This window comes from Leptodactylus fuscus, chromosome 6, assembly GCF_031893055.1.
Source record: "Leptodactylus fuscus isolate aLepFus1 chromosome 6, aLepFus1.hap2, whole genome shotgun sequence".
Classification (NCBI taxonomy): domain Eukaryota; kingdom Metazoa; phylum Chordata; class Amphibia; order Anura; family Leptodactylidae; genus Leptodactylus; species Leptodactylus fuscus.
The window spans coordinates 154309508-154327316 of record NC_134270.1 but is presented as its reverse complement, the minus strand read 5'-3'; the positions used below and the strand labels follow the sequence as shown (position 1 = coordinate 154327316).

Below are 17809 nucleotides of genomic sequence, written 5' to 3'. Positions count from 1 at the left end.
ATTCCTGGCAGTCAGAGCTCTCTGTCTCCTTAGGTTACATTCACATCTGCAGCAGAGGTTCCATAAAGTCTTGTGGGCCCCGATGCAATCTATTGTCCGGGGCCCCCTACCTCATCCCTACAGCGAATTCTTGAGTGATGGTTTTGGGTGCTAAGGAGTTTAATCCACCTTAGTGTGGTTAGGGGTCATCTGTGGATCTCCTTGGCTTATGGGCGAGATGGAAGCCGCAATCTCAATACTGATACCAGGGCTTATGGCCTGGTGCGACATCACCCTCTGCGCCCCATAAAGTTACTCCCCTGGGCCCTCATCTAAGATTCCAACACATTCACCAGAAAAATAGTTCAGCATACAACTCTGTTTTTTAGAATAACAGATACCATGACGAAACCTGATGGAACCTATTAGTCAATGGGGTCTGTCTGGTGCAGAAAACTTAACGAAGATGTTCACATAGCCTTATGTGCTGAACTTTCTCAGTCTAGTATCTGGTCCACCATACCTGTACAGATGGATTCATTTATGTATATACTATCTTGGAGTCTACACAAGACTTTGAAATACTGAAATCAGGCAGGTGATTTACTGGCCATGGATGAGGATGAGTCTCTACAACACGTACGTAGCCACTATTTCAATCTAGCCAAAATACCGGTAGTTAAAGAAGACCTCCAGTAGAAAGACGACATTCCATAACCTAACTATACATCACACGCTGCACTTCCTTTATGTATACTATACCTGATTTTTTAGGGTGCGTTCACACTCCCGTTGATAGTGTCCTTTGTTAGCATTCATCAGAAAATAATTCTTAAAAAAAAATCTATAAAAAATAACATTGATCTCAATGGGACTTGTTCTATCGTCCCTTAGCAAAATAATAATAATAATAATACATTTTATTTATATAGCAAAAAACAAAAAACCTCGGTTTTCGTCAGTCATATCCATCACAGGTTCATTAATTTGGTTAATTTAAGACTTTAAATTAATGTCTTTGGCTAACAAACATATGCTGGATGGTATCGGATTATACCGTCCATTATTTCTGTTAAGTGACCATATAATGGCGGACGCTAACTGATGACAGGGTCAGTTTGTTTTTAATGGACCCTATCATAATGGATCTCTGAACCTACCCTTACCCTTCTCTGTTTCTAGAAGACTCCATCTTGATTTTTAAGATTTCTGTGTGTTGCTTCAGCACAGCATCACATGGGGAGCTAGAGCCAGCACCATTGTTACCTGCTTGGAGGACAATGCGATTATTCCACCCACTTACATACCGTATATACTCGAGTATAAGCCGACCCGAATATAAGGCGACCCCCCTTTTTACCACAAAAAAATGGGAAAACTTATTGACTCGAGTATAAGCCGAGGGGGGGGGAAATGCAGCAGCTACTGGAAAATTTCAAAAATTAAAATGGCCGGAGTTTTTGGGTGCAGTAGATGCTGGGTGCTGGGAAAGGGGAGGGGGTGTTTTGGTTGTCTGTCTGCCCCTTCCCTGAGCTTGAGGAATGAGTTTTTTCCCCCAATTGGAATTCAGCCTGGCTGAATATAGGGGATCTGCAGTGCTCCTATTATTAACCTGTTCCTGATGGAAGAAGAGCACTGCAGATCCCCTATATTCAGTAGACCGGGCACTTTCAGACACATGGATACCTTATGTGCTTGTGTGTCACAGTCATTTTCTACTTTTGTATGTATTCTAGGGAAAGGAGGGATTTACAACTTTTTTTTATTTTATTTAAATCTTCTCTTATTTTTTTGCACTATTTTATGGGAGATTCTATACATTAATATTGTGGCTGGTCATAGACCCTCCCTCCTTAAAAAATAAAATAAAAAAAAAAATTTTTTTTTTTTTGCTGACTCGAGTATAAGCCAAGGGGGGCTTTTTCAGCACAAAAACTGGGGTGAAAAATTTGGCTTATACTCGAGTATATACGGTAATATAAGCAGCTGTAAGACAAGGCGCCTGGACTGCCATATTATTCATTATAACTGTGTGATTGGAGCTGTCTAACCACAAGCAGTAACTGTGATGGGAGTTTCTGTATTCACTAGGGAGCGCTTCTATGGTACAAGGAATTTCATCCTCCAGGGAGTGCTGTGGTCTGTTATAAGTAACACATAGCCCTCTATAGACTCACCAGAGCCTGATGCACACTGTTCCCCAGCCTAATATGCAGAGACTAGGGTTGAGCCGTTCTTGACTTTTCAGGATCGATTTTCAAATCCGATTTCCGATCATTTTTCATTCGGACCCGATCTCGATCCCAATTCCAATCTCAATGCAAGTCAATGGGATTTTTTTATTAATCGGAGATCAGATTTTAAAAACAATCCTATTCACTATACAGAATGGAATCTAACAATTGAACGCTTTAATTGTTAGAATCCACGTGGTGTAGTGATTTTTTTAAATCACTAAGTAGCTAGAGGATTTTTTTTTTAATCCTCTGGCTACTTAGTCCCCCCTGGTGTCCACTTACCTGCAGAGATGGCTGGTCCGGTGCCCGGCGTTCTCGTTCTTCTTCGCCTCACTGCCCCCTGCCTCCCAGGTTAGGAGAGTGTGGGCGGGTTAGGAGATGTCACTTCTCCCCTCCCAGTACCCGCCCACAGTCTCCTAAGCCACAAGGGCAGCGAGGCGAAGAAGAACGAGAACAGCGGGCACCGGACCAGCCATCTCTGCAGGTAAGTAGCCACTAGAGATGATAGCTAGTCTCCCATTAGAATGAATGGACGCAGCCGGTGTGCAGGGGGTTAAGGCTGTGTGCCGGCTGCTTCCATTCATTCCTATGGAACCGCAGCGGAGCCTTCACACGGAGTATACACTCCGCTCAGAATGAGCGGAGCGTATACTCAGTGTGAAGGCTAACATTGTTAACTTTGCCCACAATGCTTGGCCAGTAGCAAAAAAATTTGTGGGAAATTATCACCGATCTCGATCCCACCTAAAAAGATCGTGTTCGGAATTCCAATCGCGATCGTGAAATTTTCTCGATCGCCGATCGGAATCCGATCTTTTATGAACACGATCGCTCAACCCTAGCAGAGACAGAAGCAGAAAAAAAAAAACAGGTGAGAGACTGCTAGCTAAAAAGTTGTTTTGGGTGGACTGTCCCCAAAACTATACATCATAATTATAAGAGGAGGAAAAACAGTCCTGTCTATAAATCCCAATAAGAAGTGAACAGCATTGACTATATCTGTACTTATTAATACTGATCCTTTTGTACATGTACAATAGGAATAGCCAATCCTTCCAGAATAATTCACTTATGTTTTTCGTTCCTTGCCAGGTATCTACGTCCAGTTCTATGGGATCCTTGTCGATCACTCCAGTGCACAGCACAATGACCAGCACAGGTAACTCATAACATGGGAACCACAAAGGAACATGCATGTGGTTTTAGTGGAAATCTTACATAAATAACAAATGTAATCTTGTAGCTTCCTAGGGCACATGCGCACTATTGGCTTTCTAGCGGTATTTAAAATTGCATGTGCCCCAGGAGGTGAAAGGGCCGCTTGAAAAAAGTAAAAAATTAAAAAATGTAATGGCATTTTCTAGTATCATAGTTTATGCTTGGACTCTGATGCCTGGTAAAGTTACCACCAGATGTGTTACATATATCCATAGGACTCCATTCACCCTACCGAGGCCTGGTTCCCCCTCTTCTTCTGTGGAAGGGGGTGCAACCGATTGTTGCGGGTTCCTTGGGGACACTGGGGAAAGACCCAGATGAAAGTCAGGGCCAAGTATAGGTCCTTGACTCTCTTATGGCCTTTTGGCTCAGAGTTGGGAAGGAATATGGGGGCGCCTTTCTTTTTAGAGAAGGATAGACCACACTCTTGTTCCCTTTTTTTGTGGCATCCCCTCAAATTTTTCCACACAGGTGATAGAATACACAATACTGGATTCCTCTATCTATAATTGTATAGCTAATATAAAGAATAAAATAGAACATTGTAATAAATTCTATATAAACTGATATGACATAGATATTACATGGAATAGATGACTAGAACTTGTGCAATTGGGGTAAATGTTTCTGTAGGACTGTGATGGCAAACCTTTTAGAGACTGAGTGCCCAAACTGCAACCCAAAACCCACTAAATTATCACAAAGTGCCAACATGGCAATTTAAATTTCATACTGTGTGGATCCACTATTGCGGACAGTTACGGACCCACAAATTACAGTCATGTGAATGGGGCATTACAAGGCTTTCAATAATACAAACAACTTTGTACTGAAATGTAAAGCTCTCTGCATTTAGTACTTTGAACAATTAATGTTCTCTATTTACATCACATAGATCTGTTTTATAGTGACCGTGCAATTTTATTACAGCCTGTACTAATCACGTCTGCTATAAAACAGATACTGTGTGATATAACTAGTGAGGGGACCCCAGAGAGTATTATATGCTCCGCAGTGCCCCCCCTACAGTATTATATGCTCCGCAGTGCCCCCCCCCCCAGTGTTATATGCCCCACAGTAGGCCCCCACACACAGTATTATACGCTCCATAGTAGCCCCCCCAGGATTATATGCTCCACAGTGGCACCCACACACAACATTATATGCTCCTCAGTATGCATCCCACCCAGTATTATATGCTCCTCAGTACCCCCCACAGTATTATATGCTCCTCAGTATGCATCCCACCCAGCATTATATTCTCTTCAGTACCCCCCCACACAGTATTATATTCTCCTCAGTATGCCTCTCCTCCCACACACAGTATTATATGCTCCTCAGTACGCGTTCACCCAGCATTATATGCTCCTCAGTATGCATCCCACCCAGCATTATATGCTCCTCAGTACCCCCCCACACAGTATTATATGCTCCTCAGTATGCCTCTCCTCCCACACACAGTATTATATGCTCCTCAGTACACCCCCCTCACACACAGTATTATATGCTCCTCAGTACACCCCCCTCACACACAGTATTATATGCTCCTCAGTTCGCATCCCCCCAGTATTATATGCTCTTCAGTATGACTGACAAACACAGACACACTCACCCATGAAGAGCCACTGGCGGCTACATCATCATGCCTGTGTCAGGGCAGAGGTCAAACTCTGCAGTCAGTGTAGGCCGCGATCTGCAGCCTACACTGACAGCTTTCAGCTGTATGTTCATTTGCACATACAACAGAAGGCAGCGATCGCTCATCAATGGGGAATCCTGTATTGGATTCCCCGTTAGTGAGCGATCCGGGCGACCGCACACATGCCAGCATAGAGGGTTCTGTGTACCCTCTCTGGCACGCGTGCCATAGGTTCGCCATCACGGCTGTAGGACATTTCCAGTTACTGGAAAATGTAAGAATATTGTTGAATATTGCTGAATTTTAGAGTTGAGTATGGTATAGAAAATCTGAACTTGTTACCTCTTCCTCTATAGTAACGTCATCTTGTTCCCCTGGGAACTCCAGTAGACCGTCCACTCCAAACTCAGGCCTCCACTCCAACAGTCCTGGAATTTCTCTAAATAATTCCAAGCCCAATGTCAATACCTCCAGCTACAGTTCTTCTGGGTGAGGTTATGTTGTTTGTCTTAGCTCATAAATGACTAAGCTTTGATCATCCATGTTTGATATTGGAAAAGTAGCTCGTAATAGAATTATCAAAATTATATCAGCGCTATAACAAATCTAAGGCTCTGTTCACATTGGCTTCCATTTTGACAGATCCATGACACCACTGATCCATTATCATCTGACATAATTGGTTTCACAAATCCATGATGATGATATTTATCAACATTACAGTCTGAGGAATAGGGACACTTAAGTCCCTCCCTCTGGAATCTTTTCAAGTTGGGACTTGCCGAAATTTGCTGGGGTGTTACCAAAAATTTGGGAAAATCCCAACAATTTTGGTACAGTGGACAAGTAGGCATGATCCATCTTTGTGTGTCAACAGCCATCTCACTCATTGGGACAGGGTTTGGAAGACCCCAATTCTAGATATAGGTTCCAGTCCCAGGGAAGGGCTATAAATGGTCATAAATGTCTAAGATGCCAATACAGATGAATGGTTTAGGGTCACCTGGGTCAAACAGGGTTTTCCCTTTGTGATTTGATGCCTCTGTTGCTGAGATATCGCTCTGCTTGTCAATATGCAAATTAGGATTTTTGGAGCAATGAGACCATTCCTACATTGGCCGATGCTGAAACAGTAATTGGCTGACAATGCATTTCCTATGTGTCCAGACTGCACAGGATACAAAGCAGCCAGGACCAGTCACAAAAGAGACCATGATCGCCAGTCCATAAGACAGGTCCTGCATGTCCAACTTTATGTCCGGCTAAAAAAAAATGGTTTCCCCCTGGACAGGCCATAGGCGGACACCGGCGGTCACCTTTACAAACCCATTCAAGTGAATGGGTTTTAAAGCTGACCCCCGGGTTCCTGTCCCCTGTCCAGTTTCGCCAGGGCTGAGGATGGAAACCCGGCGGAATGTACACAATGGACACCAACCCCAAGTGTCCATTTCTCACTTTTCTCACAACAGATTTAAAGAGAGTCTGTTAGCACAAAATTTAGATATAAACTAATCCCAGTACTACAATGGGTTTGTTATTCAGGACTGCTCCATTCATGTAAAAATACTGTTTATTCCCATACAAATAAGCAGAAAAGGGCTTTAAAGGGATTCTACCATTAAAACCTTTTTTTTTTGTGGATAAGATTTCGGAATAGCCTTTAGAAAGGCTATTCGTCTCTACCATTAGATGTGATTTCCGCCGCACCGTTCCTTAGAAATACCGGTTTTTACCGGTATACAAATTAGTTCTCTGAAAGATATAAAAACAAAGACACCGAGCGCTCTAAGTGTATTATCACTAGATCAAAGGGTGATATATTTTATAACATAGATATATGACCAATAGGCCTCTCACCTGACAGGGTTGTGATGAAGTCACAACACCAATAACAGCAGTAATCGGGTAGATAAGTCAGGCGAGAGTGGCAGCGGTCCTGTCAATATACACCGGGGACCCGGGTGAAGAACATGGAAATGTCAAAAGTCAGGGATCCGCGCTCAAGAGGTCAAAAGGTCAAAAAACGTAACCGAAATTTACTTGGTCAAAGAAAAATAGTTTAATGAAAAAAAGAACAGCAAGCACAACGCGTTTCGGATTATCCAGAATCCTTTTTCAAGTGCACAATTCACTGTATAATAACCATTACAATTGTGGTTTTATTCTTTTATTATACAGTGAATTGTGCACTTGAAAAAGGATTCTGGATAATCCGAAACGCGTTGTGCTTGCTGTTCTTTTTTTCATTAAACTATTTTTCTTTGACCAAGTAAATTTCAGTTACGTTTTTGACCTTTTGACCTCTGGAGCGCGGATCCCTGACTTTTGACATTTCCATGTTACAAATTAGTTCTCTGGCAGCGATGGGGGCGGGCCCCAGCGCTGAAAATGCAATGGGGGTGTCCCCACTGCAGCTTGAGAACACGATCCTGTGACACCTCTATCTTCGGCTGGATCCTCCCCTTCTCTGTCGTCTTCCTCCTGCGTCACCTCTGACACCTGTGCAGTTGGCTCTGCTAGTGAGACACCAGCAGAGCCGACTGCGCATGCCAGCCGGCGGCCATTTTTAGAAGGCTGCTCTTGCAGTTCAATGCAGGAGTGACCTCCCAAAAATGGCTGCCGGCCAGCATTCGCACTCAGCTCTGCTGGTGTCTCACTGGCAGAGCCAACTGCGCAGGCGTCGGAGGTGACGCAGGAGGAAGACGACAGAGAAGGGAAGGATCCAGCCAAAGATAGAGGCTTCACAGGATTGTGTTCTCGAGCTGCAGTGGGGACGCCCCCATCACATTTTCAGCGCTGGGGCACGCCCCCATCGCTGCCAGAGAACTAATTTGCATACCGGTAAAAAACGGTATTTCTAAGGAACGGCGCGGCGGAGATCACATCTAATGGTAGAGACGAATAGACTTTCTAAAGGCTATTCCGATGTCTTATCCACAAAAAAAGAGGTTTTAATGGTAGAATCCCTTTAACCCCTTCCCGACATGCGCCGTAATAGTACGGCGCGTGTCGGGTCTGTAACTATGGCGACCGCCCGGGAGCCGGGCGGCCGTCATAGCCGCCGGGTGTCTACTGCTTTAAGCAGTAGACAACCGGCTCTAATGCCTCCGATCGGTCCCCGGACCGATCGGAGGCATTAACCCCTCCGGCGCTGCTGTCAAAGGCGCCGGAGGCGCCATCTTCCCGGCGGCGCATGGGCGCCGCCATTTTGGCAGGGATCGCCGGCTCCTGGAGCATGCTCCAGGGCCGACCCCCCGTTGCCATGACAGCCGGGAGCCTTGTTAAAGGCTCCCAGCCGGTCTGCAAATTCTCTCTTTTGCAGGCTGGTGTATACAGCCTGCAAAAGAGATGATGATTTTTTGCAATGCATTGCAATGCATTAGCATTGTAATGCATTGCATTAGTGATCAGACCACCTGGGGTTCAACACCCCTAGGGGGTCTAATAAATGCAAAAAAAAAATAAAAAAAAAGTAAAAAAAAATATAAAAAAATATAAAAAGTATTAAAAGTTCAAATCACCCCCCTTTCCCTAGAACAAATATAAAAGTAGTTAAAAACTGTGAAACATATACATGTTAGGTATCCCGGCGTCCGAAATCGCCCGCTCTACAAATCTATAAAAATATTTTTCCTGTTCGGTAAACGCCGTAGCAGGAAAAATAGTCAAAAGTGCCAAACCGCCGTTTTTTCACTGTTTTAATTCTGATAAAAATTTGAATAAAAAGTGATCAAAGCAATAGCATTTCCCGAAAATGGTAGAACTAAAAAGTACACCCGGCCCCGCAAAAAAAGACGCCCTATGCATCCCCGTACACCTATGTATAAAAAAGTTACGGCTGTCGGAATATGGCGACTTTTAGAAAAAAAAATTTTTAACACCGTTTTGGAATTTTTTTTAGGGGTCAAAATGTAAATAAAACCATATACATTTGGTATCCCTGGAACCGTACCGAAACACAGAATACAGGGGATATGTCATTTTGGCTGCATAGTGAACGCCGTAAAACCAAAGCCCGTAAGAAAGTCGCAGAAATGCATTTTTTCTTCAAATCCACCCCATTCTGAATTTTTTTCCTGCTTCCCAGTACATTATATAGAATAATTAATGGTGGCATCATGAAGAAAAAATTGTCCCGCAAAAATTAAGACCTTATATGACTCTGGGAGCGGAGAAATAAAAAAGTTATGGGGTTTAGAAGGAGGGGAGTCAAAAACGAAAAACGAAAATCAAAAAATGCCATCGGCGGGAAGGGGTTAAAGCCCCTTTCTGCTCATTTGCATAGGGATAAAAGGCCAATTTTTACAAGAATGGAGCAGCGGTCCTGAGTATGAAATACATCATTGTAAACTATGCTGACAGCCCTACAAGGGACTGGGCTTAGTATATATCACAATTCTGTGCTGATAGACTCCCTTGAAGGAGCTAACAGGTGGAATTTATTTCATCCATTTTTTTCCAATGAAGGTCAATCATAAAGTATAATCCCAAGAGAAAAGAGAGCACTATATAGAAATTGTCTTTTAAAACAAAATGAATATATATAGAATTTTAATGAATTTTCAATGTCTTTTGGACCGCAGGCCATGGTATCGATGGAACCATCCAACATATCTTCACTGAAGATCTTCAGTTCAAGTACAACTGTGGTGGTTTCTTGGATCAGACGCTGAACGTTCACCACTTGATACAAAATCACTGCCATAACTAGACTACATGCACAACATGGACTTCAAGAGACTGACTAAAAACAGTTCTTTCCAAAGACTCTACTGTCTACTGAAGAAATGTCTTGGTAGGTAGTGAAGGTCCTACTACAGGTGTTGGCCATGTACAACCAGCAGCATCCCACTGAAGCTCTCCTTCACGTCCATGTACACAACCCATTATACGGCACATTAGGACCACCGCCACATGTAAGCGAGGTTATTTCCTACGGCTTTTTCTTGACAACGCATCTGACCGTTCTCCAAGGTTTTATGGGAACTAAATTATTGAATCTTGTAAATATCTCTCATTTTTTAATGACGTGTGAGTTTTACTTTACTTTGCGATTCAGAAGAATATGAGCTTTAGGGATTTCTAACTCTATGTTCTGTTCTGGTTCGGAATAATATGGCTACAAATGCTGCATTTGATGGGGTGGATGTGTCTAACAAGACCCCAATCCTGTACGTGCGAAGAGGACAATTTATACATCTACACACGCTTACATGAATAAAGTGCCTGTTCTGTTTTCTTAACTGATGAATTTTTTTTTGACTATTTTATATTGTATTTTATTTGCGTCTTGGTCACATCAATGGAAGTTGTAGTAATAAAATGATCTTAAAGGGATTTTTGGGCAAAAAATATTTTTTTAAGAAAGGTCTTTTAGCGATTTTAATGGGTTAATAAACGCACCCATATAACTTTGTGTTTTGAGTCATTTTTGGGTTTCTCTGGGAGAGCCTAGTATCTTCTGCATTTGTTCACTTGGTGTAGCTTCCTGCTGCAATGCATTCTGGTATGTGCAGGCTCTCACATTATCTCCAGCTCACTCCTCTCACCTCTCTCTCTCTCTAACACCCCCTCCCTGTCTCCCTAGCTAGTCCTCCCATTGCTAGCTCTTCACAACTCACTCAGCCCACCCCCTACCCTATTATACTTTTACTTGTCTTCTTCCTGCCTTCATTCTGCGGGGAATGTCAGAGCACTGTGCCGTAGTCTTCACTACTTCTCTATTGCGCACACTCCCAGCATGCTCAATAGAGATGTAGTGTTAGTTTCAGGGCTCTATTGCGCATGCCAGTATCAACGACGGAAGGAGAAGCTGTTCCCTAGTGAAGGAAGCCTAGACAGGAAGAAGATAGGTAAGCATGACAGAGTGGATGGAGGGGGGTAGTGACCATCTGTTTCCAGATATGGGGAAAAGGATTGACACCAGATAGTCAGAATATGTCCCTGGGTTGGTCACATGACCTCCCCAGGATATATGGGTAAATATTCATTTTTGATTAATGTCATTTAGAAAACAAACACATTAGGTATCCCTGTGTCTGACAGTGCCCGGTCTACTGAATATAGGGGATCTGCAGTGCTCCTGTTCCGTCAGGAAGGGGTTAATAGGAGCACTGCAGATCCCCTATATTCAGCCTGGCTGAATTCTAAGTGGGGGGGGGGGGGAGAAACCCAGTCCTCAGGCTCAGGGAAGGGGCAGACAGACAACCAAAACACCCCCTCCCCTTCCCCAGCAACTACTGCACCCAAAAAACATTTTAATTTTTGAAATTTTCCAGTAGCTGCTGCATTTCCCCCCCCCCCTCGGCTTATACTCGAGTCAATAAGTTTTCCCAGTTTTTTGTGGTAAAATTAGGGGGGTCGGCTTATACTCGAGTATATACGGTAATTACTAGTGCTATTCATTCAGCTAGCGTATTTAATGCAAAATGTTTCTATACTTATTCAACTCATAATAGTATATTCATAAAAAGCGGGGTCATTATATGTCATGATGCTGGCGTGACCCACATGATCGCCGAGGCCCAATTACCAGCCTCAGTGGTCAGTGACATCATTGAAGAGGCCCGAAGACCAGCGCTGGAGCCCAGGGGAGGTGAGTAACACTGTTAGTTATGTTTGATCAACTCCCCTGGGCCTCCAATCATTATACTGAAGAGATCCCTCGCAAGATGAATCTCAAAAGGTTCACCAATGAAACTACTCTCACCATTGCCCTAGTTCCTGATTCTCGCTCCTGCCCACGGCTGTCTCTGCTTCCTCTACAGCCCTCCAGGGGGCCCTGTGTGTCCCATATCATGTTGCTGTCAGTATTATCCTGACGATGTTCAGTGTCAGCAACATGATATGGGATGCACAGGGCCCCCTGGAGGGCTGTAGAGGCTGCCGAGTAAAGAGCTGATCATGGGGGGCTCACAGGCAGCCCCCACTGATCAGCTGTACTGGTACTACACAAAGCATAGAGTTAGAAGCACATGGCTTCAGTCCCAGTATAGTCGCCAGGCACCAATACTGTAGCTCAGCCCTCATCGAAGTGAATAAAAAAATTCTTGTCCAACCCCTTTACCAACTATGCAGGAGAGACTAAAGACTACAATGCCCACTAAAGAAATACACAGGTTGGTGCACAACCAAAAAGACCGCAGTCCCATATATAACCCATAATAAAGGCAGCGTTTGACTTCAAAGGGACTGGACAAAGATGAGTATCTCGCAGATATTCTTTTTCCTCTTAGGTGATACACTGCTGACTCTATTGTGGGACCCGACCATAGGAAATCCAAGCCAGACAGAAGAATGAAGATATAAGATCCTGACTTATTATATCTTTACAGTATGTATACACAGAAAATGAGTTCCAACCTAGCACCGGGGCCTTCATCAGGCATCATTCTCTTATCGATGAAGAATGAGCTTATGTTAAGAACATACATGTCTGATGGAGCCAGGTCTTGATTCTGCTGTGCCTCTGGCCTTGATATTGCCTTTTCCTTGGCTGGGACATTTCTCTATTGACTACCTTAGTTTACCCTTGTGGTATAAGGTTATATTGTACCCTATTTGCTCTGTTAGTTGGCGACTACTCTGCACAGGTAAGATGGGGATTTATAGTACGGATGAAGGGTAAAAATGTGCTGCCCCTCAGACTCTACTAACCATAGGGGCTTTAGCCAAGACCGGTTGTATTAAAAACTGAAGTGTTGACTGTCGCCGAAAGGTCCAAGAATTAAAAAGGTATCTCTATGAATACTGGTGAATAGGTCTCAATAGTTTGCTACTTTTCTGTATAAATTGCCATTTGCACTATTGGGTATTGGCCACTTTTCCGTAATTGTTTGCACTACTATACCTTTGTGAAACGAAAATCGACATTGAAACTAAAATCCTACTCTGCTCCTCCTGGTTCAGTCTGTGGGCCTTGGCTTGTTACTGAAAATGGCACGGTGGACATGGTGCCTTTTATGGCTTAGACTGTTTGTGAGGTTCTAGGAGGAGGGTGGAGGTGGGTCTAGGGCCTGTGGTAGTTCAGGCCATACCTGATGTGGTGGTGGGAAGGGAAGTAGGGGCACCAGCCTATGTGACTGGGATACTGGAGAGGTTGGGTAATGGTACTATGGCCCTGGGCTACGTGACTATGGCAGGGTGGCAAGGCCCAGGTGGTCAGAACATCTGATGCATCACTTGTGGTATAGCAGATGGTTCATCCACCCTCTTCATTAGTATACACTGGCTCAGGGCCCTTCACAAGATCAAGTGCGCAGTCCGAGGGGGCTTGGGATTTTCTGTTACTAGGAATATGGAGCATGTCCTATCCAGGTCCTTGACAGTGGGATGGAAAAGAGAAGTCTCCTCCCTCCCCCATTGAAATCAATGGAAGACAGGAGGTACTCAGATGTCAACCAAGTGCCTTCTGTTAAAAAATTGGAACCCCCTTGGCCTGTGCACTTGGTTACAACTGAGAGACAGAATCTCTACAATTCACTCTCTTTACCTTCACGCTGGTGGCACCAACCATAAGGCACCCTTTCCTTGGCAATGTGGCTGGATCCCCGACAGCATACCGCCAGTACAGCCCTGCATGTAACTATAATACCCGCATCCTTCTCTTCCATTTTTCCATGTTATATATACTGTATGCTGTAATACTACTACTGTGGCCTAGGTGCATTATATCATCAGCCACCAGTTTTTCCCATGATAATGCTTTTGTGTAATGAGTTCGGCGCAGCCTACAAAGTGACATATTGTGATATTGGGTGGACAACCTTGACTACTGTCCCCTGAATAATATCTGGCACTGGTACATCATTAGTGACCACAGAAGAATAGTCTGCGCTTAATATCTCAACCTTCTCTGTGTCCTCTACAGATGGGATTTTTTTCTTGGCGACTCTTTGTGTTTCTGTGCCGAAATCTGCTAAACTATTTTTTTTTCCATTTCCTAATAAGTCAGAGACGAATATATATTAAGACTGACATTTAATATGTTTGTTGGAATGAAATTTTCCAACTTCCTTAACAGGCGACGTTTCTTAATAAATACAGAAAGTCATGGACTGTCCAAAACATAGAAAATGAAATCTACACCTGCTAAGACCGGGAGAAGATTTCTGTCACAAATGGCAATATCTACTGTCTAAGGTGAAATCTGACGAAGGACAAACCACAGCGAATTCTGGTTTTTAAAATTGTGGCATATCAAACATAGGTATGGAAACGCTGATGTTTTCCGTATAGGTATAGCAGGGGCAGAAAGTCAGTAGAGGAAACCATTATAGTCTATGGGGTCCACGGGTTTCCTATGGTAACCGCTATGATGTGCAGGATCTACAGGCCTAGCTGCAACATTTATGGGCAGATGTAACGCCTACATGCCTCCCTGCCCAATTGTATCTGACCTTGAATCCAGGCTAGAGATTTAGACCCACCCCAAAATTGTAAAGTTTACCCCAATAAACCTCTCCTTTTGCTCTAATCTTGTAACCACTTTCCTACACAGCCCAGGCACATTAATGTGACCACCTGTCAAAATCCAGAATAACCCCCTTTGGCAGAGCGGACCGCTGCGAGAGGTGCAGGAAGAGAGGGGATGTTGTGATAATGGTGACTGGGATGTTGAGCCATGCCGACTCCAGTGCCGTGGTCAGTTGCGCCAGGTTACACGGTTGAGCATCCATGGCGAGAACAACCTGATCGAGGTGGTCCCACAGATTCTCAACTGGGTTCAAGTCCGGGGAATTTGCTGGCCAAGGGAGTACGGTAAACTCATCCTGGTGCTCCTCCAACCACACATGTACACTGCGAGCTTAATGACACGTCGCATTGTCCTGCTGGTAGACGCCATCATCCTGAGGAAAAACAATTCACATGCAGGGGTGAACATGGTCCGCAAGGATAGATACATACTTGTGTTGATCCATCGTGCCTTCCACAATGATGAGTGCACCCAGATGGTTGATGGCACGTGCCTTCTGCGATTGGTTATTTAACATTGACGTCAAAAGTAGGCGCTGGTCACATTAATATGACTGGACTGTGTATATTAACATTGTCGGTCCCTATCCTGATCAGCTGTGCGGAGTCACTTCCCCCGCCTAGCCTATCCACAATACAAGGCTTGCAGAAATCTCCATGCCCTGTATAGTGGCTGAGAGCCAGTACTGCAGCTCAGCTCCCATTGAAGTCAGTGAGGGATGAGCTGGATTGATGGGCGCTCTATACAGCCAATCGGTGCCGCCTCCCTACCAAGGATAGGTCATAAAAACCTTAACTGAGGACAATCCCTTTAAATGCCACATAAGTGATATCAGGTGGACAACTTTAATTACTGTCCATTTAAGTTTGGGTTTACACCTGCACATGGTTTCCATTCCACTTGAAAAATTTGCATTTTTCGGGTGTCAACCTGGTGGACCAGGTCTTTTCAAGCGGATTGGGTTTCCGATTTTCAGGTCCCCAATGGGACCCGAAGAACAAAAACCCGAACGCAGGCGTGAACCTAACCTAATTCTATCTTCCATCACTGAGCTTTTGCATTTTCTTTTTAACCTTCTCTGGATTTTTGTTTTACCTACATAAATTTGCAAATGATTTCACATTTCCTAATAGGTCTTCGAGTCAGATGCATAACTTATAACATTAGCATGGGACAGGTTACCGTGTCTGCAACAGGTAAACAGGCGCTGGTGGAGGCTTCTAGATTCACTTTAGATGGGCAGTGTCTGGATATCAAGTTTTATGAAAGTAAAATTCCTGGGAGAACATGCTGGCACTTGTAATTCCACAACAGCTAAATCCTACGGTTGCCTCCAATTGATTTACAGTGTAGGGTGAAGACAAAGGATTTATTTCAGAGAGGCTTGGGTGGAGTCTTTCCGGTGAATGCAACCTTTAGCTCTTTTGGCACTACAAAGCTCAATGCATGTTTGAACCTTTATTCAGCTTAGAGCCTCAAGTGCCAACTTCTACATGATGTTCTCAAGTGATTCATTTTCATTAGATGACAATAAAATAGCTTGTGCATTGCTGAATTTTACCATCTGCAAACAGTCCCTCTGGCCACATTCCACAGTTTTCCATTTACGAATGTCACCGCGGATGAGTCGGGTGTATACTTACAAGAAAGTCGGAATGATTGCTCATAAAATTTAGTGCGATTGTTATGGAAGTTACAATTGTAGATAGACACGATCTGAGGCCGGCCGCGCGCTTGAGATGTCGGGATGCCATCACGCGGCCTTCTGATTGATGAAGAACGATCCTAACATCAACATTAAAGGGGTTGTCCCATCACAAGGATCCTATCTATACTGCTTGTTAATGTGGATGTAAGACTTTTCCTAAATACACTGCTTCAGCAAAACTGCTTTGTTTGTCCACTATCTTACTTTATTCATTTCTCTGTTGACACAGCCCTTGACTTATCTGGTCATAAGTCAAGTGATGTATCTGCTGCTCTAAGGGGGGAGGGAGGAGGGGATAAGTGCACGGGAGCGAGCCTGGAGGGGGGGAGGGTAGTTTACACTTTGGGGGGGGGGGGGCCGCCAATACAGACCCAGCATCCACTGTAATAGAGAGGCGGATGCCGGGGAGTGTAGACGCCGGCACAGGTGCCTGCAACATCGCTACGCTCCTGCCCTGCATGAAGCCAGCAGCGGCAGGAGCGATGCTGCTATTCCGGAGGGGGGGGGGGCGGAGGAGCGGAATAGCAGCATCACTCCTGCCGCTGCTGGCTTCATGCAGGGCAGGAGCGTAGCGATGTTGCAGGCACCTGTGCCGGCGTCTACACTCCCCGGCATCCACCTCTCTATTACAGCGGATGCCGGGTCTGTATTGCATTGTGAAGGCTGTAGCTGCATCAGGAATGCACACGCATGGCCAGCAGCATAGAAGCGACGACTTCTGGCCGCTGGCTTTGCATATGTAACCCCGCCCACCAATGACGCAACAAAGCCGGAAGAAAGAAGAATTTACAGCAGTGAAGAGTTGTGAGTATGCGACGTGGGAATACCCCTTTAACATCTGCCTGAACTGGCTGCCTCATTTAATTGTAAAAAAAAAAAAAGTTAGGACAAAAATATCCAACATGGCCGATCTCCTTCCATCAGACCAAAGTCACAAACTATAGTTGGCAACATCTGCACAGAAGATTGGAGGCAACAAAAATGGCCAAATTGACCATTTTGGCTAAGCAAATACTTCTGTGTGGCCATGTTAACCCATTTCTACTGCAATTTTTGTTTTTGACTTCCTGTCTTCCGTAAGCCATAACTTTTTTATTTTTCCACTCACACAATCATTAACCCCCTCCCGCCAACGGCATATTTCGATTTTCGTTTTTGACTCCCCTCCTTCTAAACCCCATAACTTTTTTATTTCTCCGCTCCCTGGGCCATATGAGGTCTTAATCTTGGCGGGACAAATTGTTCTTCATGTTGCCGCCATTATTTATTCTGTACAATGTACTGGGAAGCTAGAAAAAAAATCAGAATGGAGTGGATTTGAAGAAAAAATGCATTTGTGCGACTTTCTTACGGGTTTCGGTTTTACGGCGTTCACTGTGCAGCCAAAATGACATGTCCACTGTATTCTGTGTTTCGGTACGATTCCGGGGATACCAAATTTATATGGTTTTATTTACATTTTAACTAGAGACAAGCAAACACAAAAATGTCTGAGGTTCGAAATCCAATTTGAACAGCCGCACACTGTTCGACTGTTCGAACAGATTTCGAAC

The 17809-nt window shown here is 44.2% G+C and overlaps 1 protein-coding gene across 1 annotated transcript in view; it reads left to right on the top strand.

Annotated features, from left to right (window-relative positions):
• The window catches only part of POU2F3 (POU class 2 homeobox 3), a gene marked incomplete at its 5' end in the record, with an annotated part of 69333 nt that extends 59528 nt beyond the window's left edge, over positions 1-9805 (top strand). Inside the window, 3 exons of the mRNA XM_075279127.1 lie at positions 3309-3375; positions 5430-5562; positions 9657-9805. Coding sequence (XP_075135228.1) covers positions 3309-3375; positions 5430-5562; positions 9657-9696 — 240 coding nt within the window. The remainder of the gene's footprint in view (positions 1-3308; positions 3376-5429; positions 5563-9656) is intronic.
• Positions 9806-17809: the final 8004 nt, after the last annotated feature.